Source organism: Furipterus horrens, unplaced genomic scaffold (assembly GCF_987537825.1).
Source record: "Furipterus horrens unplaced genomic scaffold, mFurHor1.1.pri manual_scaffold_2, whole genome shotgun sequence".
Classification (NCBI taxonomy): domain Eukaryota; kingdom Metazoa; phylum Chordata; class Mammalia; order Chiroptera; family Furipteridae; genus Furipterus; species Furipterus horrens.
In genome coordinates this window covers 88,676,115-88,695,036 of record NW_028327172.1, presented here as the reverse complement: position 1 = coordinate 88,695,036, position 18,922 = coordinate 88,676,115, and the positions used below count along the sequence as shown (strand labels likewise).

Genomic DNA, 18,922 nt, shown 5'->3' with positions numbered 1-18,922 from the left:
CTGGACAGTAGTGATGGAGGATTCTGGAACTCATCAGTAAAGACTTTAGGAACCATTTATTTATTGAAGAAATGTTCTTTTTGTATTTATAAACTGTTTGGAAACTTTCAGAAGAGACTCATAACTACCCCTGTTAACAACTTACACTCTAATTGAATGAAGGAATTCTTTTCCTGAATACAAAGATACTTTTTATTTCACCTTTGCTCTTATATGTTTTCTTCCAGTTATTTGAGGGAGAATCTTAAATGTTGACTACACTGCTGAAGCCAAAATATGTTTTTAGTGAAATGCAGCTTGTAGCTTCCTGATGTGCTAACAGCCAAAACGTTTGTTTGGGTTAAGTATTCTTTGTTTTTTTTGCTCTGTGAACATTTGCAGCTGTGAGTGAGCCACAGCATATTATTCATTGGTTTAATTATCTCATCATCATTTACGCTTGAGTGACTTGGGGTGTATAACATTAATTTCCTTAGAGTTGATAGGATCAGGAGTCAGTGCTTCGGGTTTTTGAAGTGTCATCCAATTACAATCAAGTAAAGGAATATTGATGTAGAGGGAGTCCTTTTCTTTTTTCTTACCACATACAATGTATAATTTTACTTTCTCCAAGTCGGTTTCCTTCTTGACTTTTAAGATCAGAGGCAAGAAAAACTTTTCCAAAGGTTTTGTGGGACTCTATAGAATATTTTACCAGTTATTTACAGTATTCTTTTAACCTGTGTTATTCTTCAAAATGTTTTTGATTTCCAAAATGTACCAAATATGAGTGAATTGGGGTATTGCTGTGTGTGTTTATATAATATTTGAGATAAGGAAGTGATGTTGTGAATAACCTTTAGTTCTCTGTTCTGATCTTTCAAAACCATATATCAGCTTCCTCCTTTTTCCTACAGCAACCTATTTTAAATTTTAATTTACATGGGAATTTCTATAAGCCATTAAGAAATATGTATGACACATCATGAAGGACTGACAGTGTAGTCCTCTGTGATAGAGTGCTAGAATTCACTTCTCAATTATGAGAGACAAAAATTATCCCTTCTTTGTTTTTTCAGCAGGATAGTCCCTTCCCATGCTCTTTACTAGGTGGCTCAGGAGGTTGCCATTGGATAGCATTATGCACTGTATATGTTATTAAAAATCACTTTTAAATTTTTTGCCAAGATGTATTTTTTAAAATTTGGGTTGTTAGCTCTGTCTCAGATTTGGTCTGGCCTCTTTTGTTAACCTAGATTAGAGTCTGGTTAGTAAATAGACATTATAACTTACCTCTGGTCACATAAGGAAGTAGAAGTGGCAGGACAGGATTGGCAGTTTACATTTCCAGTGGTTAAACCTCACAATCTAGAGCTACTTGTTAAGTGTGTGGGCCAATCTGGTACCTCAGCAGAGAGAGGAAAACAGTTTGAGCAATAAGAATAAATAGTTTAGGCTCCAGGGGGTTTAAAATAGAGATCTAATTGTGAGGCACACTTTTTGTGGGTTTTCATTTCTCTGATGAAGAGATGATGTTCTGGGAACCTAGTTAAAGCCACATCCCATTAAATGAGGAACCAGTTTTAGCTAGGTTTGCTTATAATTTTCTCTCAGTCATGTTTTCAGGATTAATCCTGTGTGATATGGTTGCCACTTTAGGAAAATGGTGCTGTGTGAATCCTTAGTTGTGTTATTTTGTAGCCTTGATCATGATTTGAACTAGTCCCTTGCTTTTGAAGTGAATGAACAATAGAGTCCTTCATGGGAAGAGAGGAAGTTGATAACTGAGTCGGCTCCATGGGTTTGTGTTCACATCACAGTCATAGGGCTGCTATCAGTTTCCTTCTTCATCCCTTATTTTGAGTTCTGGGTTACAGCTTTTCTTCAGAGGAGCACAAAGCAGTTTGGGCACCTGTTTTCTTTAAGTAAGGAAAGAAGATAAATTTTTTAAACCCTCTATTCTAATATATTCTTGGTGCTATTCTTTATCTTTTCTTTCTTTTTGATGTTCCATGAGTTTTTTATCACACTGTGTGGAGACCAGCCTTGTCTAGAAAAGTAATTTAATTCTGAAGTTTTCAGAAGGGGTTAAAAGACTTTCAGAATTTTTCTTTGGCTGCTCAAGTATTTACTTCTGGTTACATTACTTTATGAGCTTTGTGCATATAACTCTTAATTCTGTTTCCAAATGTGAACTTACAAAATGCTTTGTGTTTTCCACATGGCCTGTTCCTTACGCTTCTTGGGGGAACAGCTTAGTTCTCTGCAGCTCCCAAATTAGGCACCGGTGCTTCAAGGAGGAACGTTGCATGTCTGTGCCTTAAAAACTGGAGGCCGGATCCTGAATCTGAATGTTCTTTTGTGTCACTCTGTTATGGTTCCAGAGGGGAGCTATAAAAGGGTCTATAGGGAGTGTATTAAGTCTGCCATTTAATTGCACAACTCAACAACTTAAAACTTTGCTGCCAGGAGAGGCAGCTCCATGCCTTTGACCCCAGTGCTGTACTGTTGGGCTGTTAATTGCTGCATTTTACTGTGTGTTTTTGTTTTTTTGGTAGAGGACATGTACTATTGAGCCATGTGCAAAGACATTGTAACACTTGATATCATAGTTAATAAACTTCTTTGCATTTTCTGGTGTATATTGACATATAAGATGAGAACTGTCATATGGAAGGAGGCAGGTTTGTGGTTTTCAGCATCAAGCAACCCATTCATCTCTGAGCTGTACCTCAGCAAGAGTCTGCATGGATTCAATGGTGTACTGGGTCCAGCTCACATAGCAATAGCCAATTATTAAATTTTTATGAATTTTTCAGTTCCTAGTTGTTATATTGCTGACAGCTTGAAATAGGCCATGGTGGGTGTATTTAGGTAAATTGCTGACTTACCAGCACATCACTTCTCAAGAACCATGGAGCATGGTCCTTGAGAAGAGCAAGTATTCAACAACTTTTCAAATGATACAGGACAAATTGCAAAAAAAAAGTGTGCCCACATGTAGGTCAAGCCAGTGCAGCCAAGGTGAAAGGCGTGTACATTGAGAACACTTATTTTGAAGTGGTGACTTGAAAGCAGAACATACCTTGAAGTAAAGAAGCCTTGAGTTTTTATGTGGATGTCCAAGTCACCCAAGGGATTCTCTTGGGGAATAAAATGCTATCTGTTTTCTGGAAACATTGGTATCACAAGGTCAGAGGAAATTGACATGTCTAGGTGGGGAGTTGGAGGACTGAACAGGATTGCCTGTCTCTATTGTATCTGTTGAAAAAAAAAATAAGTGAGGTTGCTATATTTTAAACACTGGGCACAATGTTTTGTGTTGATCTTAAATTTATTATATTTTGTTTGCCTGAAGCTGATTTCTTTCTCAGCAAATGTTTGCCTGATGCCATCCAAGATTCCACACTTAGAGAGCTGGTAATCGTGCGGGAGATGTGACACCTGCAGAGGTTGGGAATATAAGCTTCTCTTCAGTAGGTTGAATTTATTACCTCTTTTTACATTGAAGTACTAATAAAAATTGAGTAACGGGCCAGATGACTGAAATGAGAACCTGCAGTCAGAGGTTCCTGTTTGTGTGCCTGCAGCCACCTCAGGACTCACGCATTTGGTTTGCTCTGAGCCTGACCTTTGTGCTGGCAGCCTCTCTTCAGTCAGAGTGGAGAACCACAGTCGGAGCAGAGCTCGGTGCATTGCTGCTCCTGGGCGCTCCTCATCTTCGGTAAGCAGTTGCTTTGTACTTTTTAAGCAGTGAGGTGAACTTTTCTCTCTCAGAAGAAGACTGTCTCTGAAGGTTTTAATTTAATGGCAGTCCTTTTGGATTATAAGGCCACAATCACAGAACGCTCAACCTCTGCAGGACTGTATAAGGTAGTCTACTGGGTGGGTGCAGTTTTCCCTTCTGTATGCAGAGTAACTTATGTTAACATTCTCAGAGAAAAGAGGAGTAAGGTTTGCTCTTAATAGAAGAGTAAATGATGATGATAAGCCTTTAGCTTTTAAGTCCAGCTTGATGCTGAAAACCACAAACCTGTGGCTTTAGGTGGAGCTCATGGCAAGACTCTTCCTTCGCTGTTCCTCTTCTCTCAATCCTACGCAGACTAATATTTAACCTTAAGAAGTTAGGAATGGAAACCTCACAAGAGAGCTGGGCTATTGCCCATACTTGTCACACCCTCTGTATAGCCCTGATCTCAGGAAGGACTGATGTAGCGTGGTTTAGGTAACCTGGTCAGAAGGCATGAACAGGAGTAATGATTTCCAAGGTCCCTTTCTATTACGAGACAGGGACCAGGCCCAGAGTGGGTCTGCCTCAGGCTGGCCTGTAGTGTGTGGATTATTGACTTCATGCAGGAAAGGTCTCACAACATGAGTCTATCACAGGGCCACTCACACCCCCACCCACACACTCAGCCTGGGGCAGTTTAGTCACACCAGTTCACCTAATGTGCATATCTTCCGGATGTAGGAGGAAACCAGAGACCCTAGAGAAGACCCATACAGACTTTGGGAGAATATGCAAACAGACAGTGACCCTGGCTGGGAATCAGTATTTTTCTTATCAACATTATAATAAAATGATGTTGAAAAGAATGAGGCTATTTGAGGACCTGATGTATATAAATATAATTGACCTTTGAATAACATGGTTTTGAACTACATGAGTCCACTTATATACAGATTTTTTCAATAAATATGTACAGTACTGAAAATGTAGTTTCTCATGATTTTTTAATAGCATTTTCTTTTCTCTAGCTTACTTTATGGTAAGAATACAGTACATGATATAGATAACATGCAAAATACTATATGTTAATCCACTGTTTATGTTATTGGTAAGGCTTCTGGTCAACAGTAGGCTATTTAGTAGTTAAGTTTTGGGGGAGTCAAAAGTTATACTTGGATTTTTGACTGTATGGGGTCAGCACCTTTAACCTGCATGTTAAGGGTCAATTGTATTATATATAAAATTCACTATTTTATTCAGGTATATGTCAGAATTTATATATATACACATATATATGTATATATATGTGTATATATGTGTGTGTGTATATATATATATTCAGGAATTCCTATCATATACCTATGTGAGTGACTATTCATAATTTGGTGACTATATGTGTATATGATAGGAATTTCTGAATAATTGCCACTGACCAGAACACTGAAACATGACTAGAGTGTTCTGAACTCTGTTATTAACTCAAGGGACAGGTGGTCACTGGGCTTTCACCCTGGCCATACTCCATGCTAGCACTGGAGATACAGTGGCACATAGCACAGTTCTTGGCCTCATGAAGCTTATAGTCTTGTAGGAGTGAGGGTGGAGAACAAGACTTAAACAGCACACAAATAAATGGATGATTAGAAATCGTGATAAACCCTAAAGGAAAGATTAATAGTACTATTAGAACATGTGCCGAGGCATCTGACCCAGGAAGGGTATTCAGAAGAGGTTTAACTTGAGATCTGAAAGATGAATAGGGGTTAACTAGGTGAAAGAGGTGTGAAAATTATTTAATCAGGGGGAACAGATTAATCTTGTTTTGACAAATGAAGTTCAGAGAAGCTTTATCCTAAAACATTTGTTAGTGTCACAAACATGGAGGCACAGTAAAGAGTAGTAAGGAGACTGACTGATCCAGAATGCCTGGGTTGGAATCATGGCTCTGTCACTTGGCATGTGTTATTAGGCAAGTCACTCACCAATCTGTGCCTTAGTTTTCTCATCTGTAAAACCTCACAGAGTCGTTAGGAGAATTAAATGGGTTAATGTGTAAAGTGCTCAGACAATACCTGGTGTATAACCTTCTCTAGTTTACTACATATCAACAACTGATTTCTAGTGTGGTACTACATATATTAACCAGGGGGATAAAAAACAAAAACAAAGTCTGATCCTTTAATGTTAAGGAGGAGACCCAGGTGGGTTGAGTAATTTCCCAAAAATCAAAGAACTAGTTAATGGAAGGTCTGACCTAGGGAAGAGAATTTTTAAAAAATTTGATTTAGTTCTTTTTTGTTTGTTAAATCATTGCTTCTCTGTTTACACAGTTCTCATGGTGCATTTGAGTATTTAGAACTGAAAATGGGTACCTTTTATTCATATTGTTTGCACATTTCTTAGAATTTGTTTGAGAAATAGTTTGGGTGTGACTGAGTGAGTTGAGCTTGGTGATCAGATTTAGGGTATTTTTGAGATCACTGGTTTCCTCTTAAAATAGAGTGATGCACTTGCAGGATATCTAAGTTGATTTTAATTTGGTGGTCATATTGATAGCTATCAGCACTTAGCCAGTATATGCTGGGCACTTGACTGGTATTGTAGCACAGGCATAGAACACTCATAAATAAGACACATATGGTTATGTCCTCCAGAATGTAGATTTAATGTGGTTTGGTGTTAGATGTGAAAATCAATTATTACTTCTCCGTGCAAATGGTGCACTGCTTTGGGAAATGTACAAGAGCTGTTTACTGGGCAGAGGAGGGAGCACAATCAACTCCCTGGAGAAGAATTCATTCAGAACTTGACAGGGATCTTAGAGGTCTCCAATATGATGTATTAAAGTCATGACATGCTATGAAGCGAGCCCTTTATCATGCTCACCCATGTAAGTGTGGGTGAGGTGGGCATCATGGAGCAGGGACAGGGCTGTGGCTATCTTGAGAGAAATTTGTGATTTCATTAGATGTACTTATGCTTGGGGAAACTTAATGTTACTTTTGGTATGTCTGAGTTGGTGTAGTAATTATCTACATTGTGATGGGATTCAAAAATTGAAACTTAAAAGTTTTCCAGTTCATTAAGATTAATCATTTGCTATTCTTAGAAAGGTAAATGCTCTGAACCCACAACCTACCCTGAAAGCTACACACTCTACTTTCTATCTGACTTTTAAGTTATAAAAAATAAGATCTTATGCTTTCTATTTTTCAAAGCACTGTTGTCTATATTATCATATTTGATCCTTGCATTATTAATCTCTATATTATAGGTGAGAAACTGAAGTTCAGCAAAGGCCAACTGACTTCTCTGCACAAGTTGGGGCCTAGGGTAGGACCTTCTTGAACAGTTTGACCCTGATTTTCCAGATGGAGGATTTTTGTTGGTTAGAATACAGATAGAAGTCTTTTAGAATATCATTTTTTATAAATTAAAATGGCCTCCATAAATGCTGGACTTCCCACCAGAGCTGGGTAGAGTACTGTGATGTTAATGCACAGAAAAAGACCTTCCTCCTAGCAGGTTCTGAGGTGGAATTCCTCCAGTAGTTGGATGTTAGGGAAGCAGCGATCATGGCTGAGATGAGTCACAGTAGTAGGTAGGAATGCAAGGCTTATTTAATTGTAACTCCTTGGAGTTATGTCCTTCTGTTTTGTTAAGAAAATTGTTGGGCACTGTGTAAAACAGCGATTCCCAGGAGCTGGTGGATGCAGTGGAATTAATACCACAGAAATACTATAGACATTTAAAAGATACTTTGCCCAATTCTCACGCTATCCATGCTTCCCTGCCTAAAAAAGTTTTAAAAAAGAAAAAAAACCTTTCATGTGGCTTCTTTGTGTCATAGAACTTGGTGAATGCCTTAACTGAGTTTAGATATTCCCCCTTATCTGTATATCTCCTTTCTCACATGTCCTGAATATTCCTCATATGTTTAAAAGTAGAAGTTTTAGTTTAGTGGGAGGGATAGGTAAAAATTTCAGGCTGAGAATCCTGTAATCTTTCATTTATGCGAAACTCTCAGGTTGTGGAATGTCTGTGGTTGTCATCTCAGGGGTATCCTGAAATTATTTGCTCTTTATTTTTCTTTCTCTCTCTCTCTCCCTCTCCCTCTCTCTCCCTTTCTCTTTTCCTCTCTTTTAAAGATTATTTATTTATCTATTATTATTTATTTGTTTATTTTTAGAGGATGAGAGGGAGAAAGAGGGAGAGAAACATCAATCAGTTGCCTTTCCCAGGGACCGAACTTAAAACCCAGGCATGTGCCCCAACGGGGAATAGAACCAGCAACCTTTCGCTTTGCAAGACAGTGCCAAACCCTCTGAGTCACACTGGTCAGGATGCTTTTTTCTTTTGAGAAGCAAATTTTATCAACTCTTCCACTTACAGTTAATCTAAAGCAGCCCCCAAGTGACTCACCCAACACCATTATTTTGCTTCATCATGGCTGTTACGGGCATCAGCTGTTTTATTATTCATTGATTTGCTGCTGCTTTTCTCTATTTCCTCCACATGCAAACTGAATGTGAGCAGGGACCTTGTCTTTCTTGTTCAATGCTGTATCCTAGAGCCTTAGGCAGAGGCTGGCCTATGGAGGAACTCACTGTTGGTTTGTTAAATTAATGAACTGCCCTTCATTTTCTGATTTTTTCTTTTATCTTAAGATTCAAAATTGAATGCAGCATGTTTTGCCTACTGAAACTCATCCTGATGCCAGGATTACTGGGTAAGTAGAAGCCAAGGGAGCAAGTGGCAGTGGAGGTGGGGAAGGTGTGATTTCTCATAAGTCTCATGCGTTTTCAAAAGCCAGTTTTTTGTATTTTCATTTCCCCTTCGTGTGTTGGAAATGGAAACCCTACCATGGAACTTCATAGTTTTGTGGAAACAATTGTTTTGCTGAAACAGCTGTTTTAGAAGCCTGTAGCAGAATTTTTCTTGGGAAGTTGAGTCTTCCTCTGTTTCTAGTGGAAACAAAATGCCTTGGGTCCTTACTGGGTGTTCTAGGACCCTCCTATGTGATACAGAGAAAACCTCCCTCTGGTGTTCCTGCGTTTTAAATTGTCATCTTTAAAACTACAGCTAGTGTCAGATCAGGAAATGAAATTACCAAAGAAAGTCCCACAATCCCTGTAATCATTTTCATGCCTTAGCCATGCTAGCCTTCTTGTGCTTCCTCCAATGCACTGAACTCTTTCCTAATTTTGGGTGGTTTCTTTTACCAGAAACCTCCTCTCCCCACCTTACCTTAGCAAGCCTGCCTAGGGCTCCCTCACCCTTCAGGTTTCCCCTAAGCTCCACTTCCTTCTAGTAAGCCTGCTCTGGCTGCCTCCTCAGACCAGGTTGTAGCCTCCTTTTCATAGGTAAGTTAAGTGCTCAGGACTGCTTCTTGTTGCTCATTGCTTATCTTCACTTCTAACTTTTCATCTTCGTTCCCTTTCTTGTCTTTCTCTTTATTCCATGAATATATCTCTGTAGGAAGAATAAATTAATTAGATGCTTTGCTCTTATAGCCTTTTATTTTTGTCTTTATCAGTTTTTACTATTTAAATTGTGGATGGTGGCCTAAACACTGACTCAGCGAAGTACACAAAAGAATTGCCTTTGCTGTAGTTCCAGGCAACATAGAGTATACACAAACATGCACACACAACACACACATGTGGAAATGGTATGTATTATTGGAGAATTTTGTCATGAATTTTTAAATGACTTAATGGTTACTTAGATATTTTCCTAGCAGTCTGTAAAGTAGCCTGCAGGTTTTTGCCCGTTTATCCAGAGAGTTAACAATCCAACCCTGTATAGCATGCTTGGTGGCATTGGGGTTTTTGTACTTTGTAGAGAGGTTTTCCTCTTGTAGAAAGTCTCCTTGACTAGCATAGATAGACACTCTTCAACTCCTTGCACAACCATAAGATTAACAACTAACCTCCAAACAAAAAATACCCAGGACTGCCAGAAAAATCAAACTTTATGGAAGTCCAACAACCAAGGATTTAAAGAAGAAATATTCATCCAGATGGGGAGTCAGGGCAGAGAGGATGTGGTGTGGTGGAGGCAAGGCAGCAGTGGTAAGGCAGCGGCGGTGGCTAGAGGAACAGGTGGTCCCACATTCACGTGTGGTGGATAAAAGCCGGGAAGGACACCTGGGGACTAATCCCAGCCCCGGGCCAGACTGCACAGACCAGGGTTCCAGTGCCAGGAAAATAAAGCCTCATAACTTCTGGCTGCATGCCCAGGGGAGGCTGGGGTGGTGGAATAAATTGCCCATCTCTCAGGAGAGTTCATTTAGAGGGCCCCCATGGTTTTAGAACATACTCAATCTCACCCATTCTGGGAACCATCACCAGAACAACAGGTAGAGGGGTGCCAGTTGCATGCAGGAAGTAGGTGAAGTGACTGGGAAATGGGGCAAGTGCCCAGAAAGCAGCATTGTTCCTTCTCTGACCCCTCCCCCCACTTACAGCACCACAAAGGAGTGAAACACATCACCTCCCACTGATGAATACCTTAGGCTCTGCTTCTTACAATGTAACAGGCACACCCAGACAGGAAGTCAAAGCAGCTCTGCCTAATACACAGGAACAAACACAGGGAGGCTGCCAAATTCAGGAGGCAAAGAAATATGGCCCAAATGAAAGAACAGAACAAAACCCCAGAAAAAGAACTAAATGAAATGGAAATAGCCAACCTATCAGATGCAGAGTTCAAAACATTGGTGTTGAGAATGCTCAGAAAACTCATTGAGTATGGCAGATGCATAAGGGAAGAAATGAAGTCTGCACTAAGTGAAATAAAGTAAAATCCACAGGGAAACAAAAGGGAAGGGAAGGAGGCTGGGGTTCAAATTAATGAATTGGAATATAAGGAGAAATAAACAGTTAACCAGTATAGAATGAAGAAACAAGAATTCAAAAAAATGAGAGAATATGAAGACTCTGGGACATCTCCAAAAATGCCAATATCTGAATCATAGGGATGCCAGAAAAGAAGAGGAAGAACAAGAAATTGAAAAATTATTTGAAAAAAATAATGAAAGAAAACTTCCCTAATTTAGCAAAGGAAATAGACATACAGGTCCAGGAAGCATAGAGAGTCACAAACAAGCTAGACCCAAAGAGGACCACACCAAGACATATCATAATTAAAATTCCAAATGTTAAAGATAAAGAGAGAGTCTTAAAAGCAGCAAAAGAAAAGAAGAGAGTTACCTAAAAGGAGTTCCTGTAAGAATATCAGCTGATTTCTCAAAAGAAACTGCAGGCAAGAAGGGACTGGCAAGAAGTATTCAAAGTGATGAAAATTAAGGACCTACAACCAAGATTAGTCTATTTAGCAAAGCTATCATTTAGAATGGAACGGCAGATGAAGTGCTTCCCAGACAAGGTAAAGCTACAGGAGTTCATCATCACCAAGCCCTTATTATGTGGTGTTAAAGGGACTTATTTAAGAAAAATAAGATCAAAACTATGAACAATAAAATAACAATAAACAACTATCAACAACTGAATCTAAAAAAACAAAAACAAACTAAGCAAGCAACCAGAACAGGAGCAGAATCATAAATTTGGAGACCATATGGATGGTTATCAGCTTGGAGGGGGAAGGGGGTTAATGGGGGAAAAGGTACAGGGATTAAAAAGTATAATTGGTAGGTACAAAATAGATAGTGAATGTTAAGAATAGTAAAGGAAATGGAGAAGCCAAAGAACTTATATGCATTTTCCATGGACATGAACCAAAAAGGGGATTGTTGGAGGGAAGGGGGATGCCAGGTGGAGGAGGGCAAAAGAAAAAGATTGGGACAACTGTAATAGCATAATTAATAAAATATACTTAAAGAAAGGAAGTCTCCTTTTCTTTGGCCATTTCTCTACAAAGGTTACCTGCCAGATATAAGTTTTTCTTTGCTTTGGTTGCTGCTCTTGCTTTCTAACACACCTTCATTTAATTCTACAGATAGCATGCTTAATGTTAAGTTAAATTAGCTTCTTATACCTTTAATCACATGTAAATTTGCTCAGTTCTTCCAGATAGGAAAATTCCAAATTGTTTTTGGACCTAATTCTGATTTCTTTCAACATAATTTCTTCCAGAAGGTTATGAGTTCATGTTTTCTTTTATATCTTCCCCACTGTGTAGGTGTACTTGCTGCTTCTCTCAGGGCAGCAGCTCAGATTAAAATACCAGAACACTGTTCATTTTCCCATATGTGTTCACTTCTCTCTTCTTTGTTATAAACCAGCCAGTATCTAAACATGTTTTTTCTTTCTTTTTTAGAGATTTTATTTATTTATTTTTAGAGAGATGGGAAGGGAGGGAGAAGGAGAGGGAAAGGAACATTGATGTGAGAGAGAAACATTGATTGGTTGCCTCTTGCATGCCCCCAACTGAGGACTGGCCCACAACCCAGGCATGGGCCCTGACCGGGAATTGAACCAGTGGCCTTTCACTTTGCAGGACAATACTCAACCAACTGTGCCATTTAACTTAAATTTTATTTTTCAGTTACAGTTTATAGCATAGTGTTTAGAGAACCATATATATAGAAAGTGTTCCCTCTGATATTTCCTATACCCATCTGACACCATATGTAGTTTTTACAGTATTGACTATATTCCCTATGCTATACTTTACATCCCCATAACTATTCTGTAACTACCAATTTGTACTTCTTAAAAGTTTTTTTCTCCCAAAGGTTTTATTTATTTATTTTTAGAGAGAAGGGGAGGGAGGGAGAAAGGGAGAAAAACATTGATCTGTTGCCTCTTGCATGCCCTCTACCAGGGACTGGTCTGCAACCCAGGCCTGTGCCCTGATTGGGAATCAAACTGGTGACCCTTTGCTCTGCAGGATGCTGCTCAACCAACTGAGCCATGCCAATCAGGGCCCAATATGTACTTCTTAATCCCTTCACTTATTTTACCCAGCACTCCCAACCCTCCCTCCCCTCTGGCACCCATCAGTCTCTAAACGTGTTTTTCTTGATGTTCTTGTTTTTGCATAGAGCATATCTTGTGAAAACAGAAATAGCAGTATAATGGCTTTCTCTTTTAGTGAAAAGAGAAATTACTTGAGTGGACTACAGAGAGTGGAGCAGTACCATGTGTTCAAGCACCTAGAGACTGATAAGCCAGGTCTGTTGGCAGAGCTAGAGGGGACATGGGAAGAAGTTGAACACAAGGCAAATTTAAGGAAGAGCTATACTCTGTATTGGCCTAATTACAAGAATCTGCAGCACAGCTAGAATCAGCCAATAGATTCAGACATAAGCTTTTGTAAAGGAACTAAAGAAAGAGAAAAGAGGAAGGAAGCAAAAATACCTGTGAATTGGTTTTTCAGATAGGGAACTGGTGGTGAACTAAGAGTGAGAAATATCTCAGTTCCTGTTTATGGGTGTTTAAACACATGATCTGAAAGTACGGACTCCTTTAGAAAGGAAGTCTGAGTCAGGGAGGAATTCTGGAGAAGGGGAAGGGACTAGCTAGAAGAATGGGACCAGTTTAGTATTTATGTAATGTGAAGATTGCAGAACCCCCTGATTTGAGCCATGTGGGTAACTAGAGGGTATTTTTCTTTTTCTTTTTTCTTTTAAGTATATTTTATTGATTATGTTGTTACAGTAGTCCCGATTTTTTTCCCTTTGCTCCCCTTCGCCCAGTATCCCCCTTCCCTCCAGCAATCCCACCCCCCTTAGTTCATGTCCATGGGTCATGCATATAAGTTCTTTGGCTTCATCCTTTCCTATATTAATCGGTTTTTTAAAATTAATTAATTTTGGTGGGGGGGGACTCCCACTCTGTAACAATTTCCCCCTCTCAGACTTCAGACCCTTTATAATCTTATAAAAGACAATGGGCGAAGGTCTCGTTCTCCTCTAGCTGCTTCAAGCTGGACATGGTTGTTGTCCTACCTACCCTTGGGTCCAGAAATTCCTAATAAGTGTGGGGGTGTGGATGGGGGGTGGTCTTCCAACATGCAGAAGGATCTTGCAGACTCCAGGTCAGTTGGCTGTCCCCGGGCAATGGCATGCTTGGTTTAACAGGCTGGCATCCTTGTTTTATTCTCAGGGCAACAGATTTGGCAACAGGGTTAAAAGGAATCATTCAATCCATAATCACTAGATGACAAAAGGCAGAGATTAATTTTTCAATGTCCCACATTAGGAAAAAAAAGGCTTCTTTGGAGGAAGGTGTGCAAAGCACGTCACACCTGTCCAAAGCCCTTTTGCCCACTATACTTAGTTGAGGCTGAGGGGAATATTTTAGGTTTCCCCCCTCAGACTTCTGGGCCCTTTCTGTCCAAGCCATTAGGATAGAAAAAAGAAACCCATTTTAAAGTGAAGCCCACAGACCACCCCATACTTCACCAACCCAACCACTTAGTTCAGCCAAACCATTGAGTCTTAGGAGGCAGCAATGCAGACAGGATTAAGTGAGGCCTATACATACAGACAATCATTCAGGTAATGAGATCATAGGCTTACGCTCTATAAAAAAAAGAACACACATGTTAATTTATGCAACATACAAACCAGTCTCCAAATCTGCAAAACTGTCTTATTGGGAAGACATCCAGTTGCAAGGCATTTGACATTCTTCTTGCCTGTAAATTAAGTATCTTTGATGATGTCACAGACCTAGTTAAATTTCAAATGGAAACAAACTTTAAATGAAAATTAACTTTAAAGACAGTTAGCTGCTCTAGTTTATAGTCTACCACTGAGCATTGTGATTTTTCTCGAATCGCAATTTTTCTCTTTAGGATTACCCTCCAAGTTATTAAAGGAACTGCATTAAGTCCAGTTTAAAATTATCCTGTTCATTTGCATAAACACAACAGCAAATGATCACATATGATCTTTAAGTCTGCTTTGCTGGAACTTACACAAGGAACCTTTAGGGTGACTTTCAGTCTGCCCTCCAGGGCACAGAAGCTGAGCCACATACCTGCCATTCAGCCTTTCCTGTAAACACCTGTCTATTCCAAGTCCTTCAGGTTTTCCATTGTGCCTAAGGTTCTTTCTAACCATCTTTCAGGAAAGCAACCTTTGTTCCTTCCCTGGGAAGATTGCCATGAAATGCACAACCAGCCAAGGTTGGCTTTTATTACCTTTGAAAGTCAAACCCAGTTCCTCGGGGCTTTTTGGTAACAACCAGAACCCAAGCATGCCTCCATTAGGCATGACATTCCAGTCTAAGTCTTGGTTAACAAACACTCTATTAACAACTGGTCTTATTAGTTTTATGCAAAGAACCTTATGTCATTACTCACTCCTTCAGAATGCCAAATTCTGGAGGGATCAGGTAGGGAGAAAAATATAGTGAGGAAAATCTTTGTCCTTCTAATATCCACTAAAATTGCATTTCCATACGTTACATTTTCTTTTGTTCATTTCCCTACAAGTGAGGTTTTTTTGAGGGGAGGGTATTTTCTTATTTATTAATTTATTTTGCTCTCATTTTTTCCCCCACTAAGAATTTTTGTTTTTCTATTACTGTTGTCCCACTTTTTTCCCCATTACTTCCCCACACTCTGCTCACCCCTCTCCCACAGTCAATCCCCACCCCATTGTCCATGTCCATAGGTCATTTATACATGTTCTTTGACTAGGCCCTTCCCCTCCTTCCCCTTCTTCTCTCCCTACCCCCTCATCACTGTTAGTCTGCTTCTTGCTTACCTGCCTCTGATTCAATTTTGCTCATTTGTTTTTGTTGTTCATTAGTCTCCTGTAATAGGTGATATCATATGGTATTTTTCTTTCATTGCCTGGCTTATTTCACTAAGGATAATTCTCTCTAGTTCCATCCATGTTTCAAATGGTAGAAGTTTCTTCTTTCTGCTACATAGTACTCGAGTCATTGTGTAGCTGTATCACAATTTTTTGATCCAGTCATCTACAGATGAGCACTTAGGCTGTTTCCAGCACTTGGCTATTGTAAATAGTGCTGCTATGAACATAGGGGTGTATAAGTTCTTTTGTTATTATTGATAGGTACTTATTCATTGTCATTTTTCCCCTTTGTACTTGTGTTCCTCTCTGTCTCTGTCTGTTTCTTCATCTTCTTGAAGCAGACCCTTTAGCATCTCTTGCAATGCTGGTTTGGTGGAGATGTATTCTTTTAGCCTTCTTTTATCTGGGAAACTCCTTATTTTACCTTTATTTTCAACGAGAGCCTTGCTGAGTAGAGTAGTCTTGGTTTTAGGCCTTTGTTTTTCATTGCTTGGAATATTTTTTGCCATTCCCTTCTGACTTGTAGTGTTTCTGCTGAGAAATCTGATGATAGCCTTATCAGACCTCCCTTGTGTGTTATTAGCTGTTTCTCTCTTGCTGCTTTTACGATTCTCTCTTTGTCTTTGAATGGTGCCATTTTAATTATGATGTGTCTTGAAGTGGGCCTGTTGGGGTTCATCTTCATTGGGGTCCTCTGTGTTTCCTGGACTTGAGTGACTTTTTCTCTCATCAAGTTAGGGACGTTTTTCTGTCATTACTTTTACAAACAGGTTTTCCATTCCTTGCTCCTCTTCTCCTTGTATTCCTATGATGTGGATATTATTACATTTCCTGTTGTCCTGCAGCTCTCTTAAAACCTCTTCATTCTTTTTCAGTCTTCTTTCATTTTGTTGCACTGTCTGGGAATTTTTTCTACGTTGTCCTCCAGCTCGCTGATTTGATTTTCAGCTTCCTCTAGCCTGATTTTAATTTCTTCTACTGTGTTCTTCAATTCAGAAATTATATTCTTTATTTCTTTAGCTTCTATGTCCTTTTTCATGCTAGTGAAATTCTCAGTAAGTTCCTTGTAGTTTCCCTGGAGTTCTTTGTAGTTTTCTTTGAGCTCACTGAGCTCATTGAGCTTCCATGTAATCCATGTTTTGAATTCCATGTCTGATAGTTTGCTTTCCTCTTATTTCATTTAGAACTCTTTCTGGGGATTTCTCCTTTCCTTTCGATGGGGGGTTGTTTCTCTGTCTCACCATTTTTGTAACTCTTCTTGTTTGTTGCTGCTTCTTAGATTTATCTGCACTTCCTGGATCTGTCCCTGGTTGATGTCAGATCGTGTACCAGTCTGGGCCTAGGCAGCCTGTTGGAGACTTCCAGGATCTACTGCCTTTGTCTGTCTCCTTTAGTTGTTCATCTATTCAATCAGTGATCAGCCTTCAGGCATAAGAACTGAGGGTGGGGCAGGTTAATTCCTGCGGGTGGGGTTTTTGCTTCCCTTCAGGCTGACTCCACTTGGAGGGGAATGGTCTGCCTGCAGTATGGGGAATGAGTCAGCACTGGGACCCTGCCGTCCACTCTCCCAGTTCTCCCCCTAAAGCCACCACCCCAAATTCTCCCCACGTGTCTCTAGTCCTCTCTGCCCTCCCTTTGCTTGAGCCCACGGTAAGTGGGTGCCAAAATATTTTTGTACATGATTTGTTGTAAGAGCTTTGTCTCCAGCTGTTTCTTTCAGGCCAGCAAAAAACCCTGTGACTTTTTGCTTTTCACAGCTGGATGTTATTTTACTTTCTGTTCTGTTGCTGTAGGTTGAGAAGTCCAGCTGGGGGTTTAGACCCTGCCCTTCTCAGGGGGAACCCCCGGCTGCTGAACTGTTTCTCAGTCACTTCAGCTGCCACCTGTGGGAGCCCAGCCAGCCCTTTTGTGTCTCTGCACTTCCTACCAGTCACGTTGTGATGAAATGGCCTTCTCTGTCTTTCCGTGGTTATAAGGCTTCTCTCCAGCTAGTGTTTAGTTGGTTATTCCAGATGATTTCTCCATAATTAAGTTGTAATTCCAGATTGGTTCTGGGAGGAGGGTAGTGTAGCTTCCACTGACTGCTCCGCCATCTTGGATCTCTGAGGGTATTTTTCTTATCCTTCTGAAGGCCATGCTGATTTGAGTGAGGGGCCTTTGAATACTTTGTCCATGTTGAAATACCTGGGGAAGGAAAGTGAATGGTACTTGATGATTATTACTGATTTTTGTTGTTAAGGATGTTTGTCTAAATGTTGTCTCCTCTTGCCTTTGACTGCCGTAGGTTATTTCCTGGGTCTGAATGACTTGGTTGTTTCCTCCCTTGAGCTAACAGTCCACGTGGGTGATTCAGCCCTGATGGAATGTGTTTTCCAGGGCACAGAAGACAAACATATGACCAAGGTAGACTGGATGTTCTCATCAGGGAAGCACACCAAGGTAACGAGGAGAAAATATCACAGTGTAGTAGAAGCCCTGGCTGATGGTGTCAGGACAGTGAGAGAGAGGGAGAATCAGGTCTTCTGCCACGAGGTGGCATTGTAAGAGCTTGGGCTCTGGGGCACGTCAGAACTCTTCTCAGTCCAAATACTTGGCTGTGTAGTCAGCTGGGAAAGTTAGCCAACCTCACTGAACTTCCACTTCTCCATCTGTGAAAGTGAAGGTAATTATAATAATGGTAATGCTCAACTGTTCAGGTCATTTAGAAGCTAATGGGAGACATGTACATTAAGTTCTTTTAGTTTCTTTTCTCAATTTCAGTCCTTTGTAGAGGAGGAGCATAGGTGCATGGGGTGGGGTAGGGGGCCGTGAGATGGTGAGAGTGCTTTGGTCTGGACAAAAGGGTTATGGCCTATGCATAAGAAAGATGTCACAGTAATAGTGTTTTCAGCATTCCACTTCCCCATTTATGTGCTGGAGAAGCTGCTTTTTCTCCTTCAAACTAGACATGCTGGGATTGGTAGATGCAACATAGCTAAGGGAGGATATTTCATGGGAGCTATTTTGAGTAGGGAACTGTATTAAGTCTCATCAGAGATTTTGCAAAGATATTTACATGTCAGGATCATTTGTGAAGTATGTCCTAAGTAGTGTATTTCTAACAACAAGCTCCCAATGTTTGCAAATGAACATGTTATTCTTATAATGCTACTCTCACTCAAGTTTTTATTACTATTTATTATTATAAGAGGGATATATTCCCATGGTGTCAGTAGAAATAAGAATACCCCAGGGCTTCATATACCAGCCTATAAACCACTCCCTGTTAATGACTCCTCATTCCTTATGATAAGCTGCCTAGAAGAGGGCAGACAGGAAAAGGAGTGACAGCAAACATGTTGGAAGTCTCACAGCAGCCAGCCAGGGGATACATCATGCCTCCGAATGTCCTCTAATTTGGGGGCTATGGCATAAGACAGGGCAAAGATAGCAGGTGGTTTTCAAAAGTTGTAAGTTTGAATCCCCAGAGTGATCTT

General features: G+C 40.1%; 1 protein-coding gene across 2 annotated transcripts in view; it reads left to right on the top strand.

Moving 5' to 3' along the window:
• The first annotated feature begins 283 nt into the window (after positions 1-283).
• JAML (junction adhesion molecule like) overlaps positions 284-18,922 on the top strand; it is a 48,081-nt gene continuing 29,442 nt past the window's right edge. The window contains exons 1-3 of one of the 2 annotated variants that reach the window (XM_090266021.1): positions 284-339; positions 8,377-8,438; positions 17,731-17,885. In XM_090266021.1, coding sequence (XP_090122147.1) covers positions 8,396-8,438; positions 17,731-17,885 — 198 coding nt within the window. In that variant the 5' untranslated portion in view covers positions 284-339; positions 8,377-8,395. Of the gene's footprint in view, positions 340-570; positions 3,704-8,376; positions 8,439-17,730; positions 17,886-18,922 lie in introns of those variants that run through there. The other variant, XM_090266020.1, reaches the window with a different exon arrangement.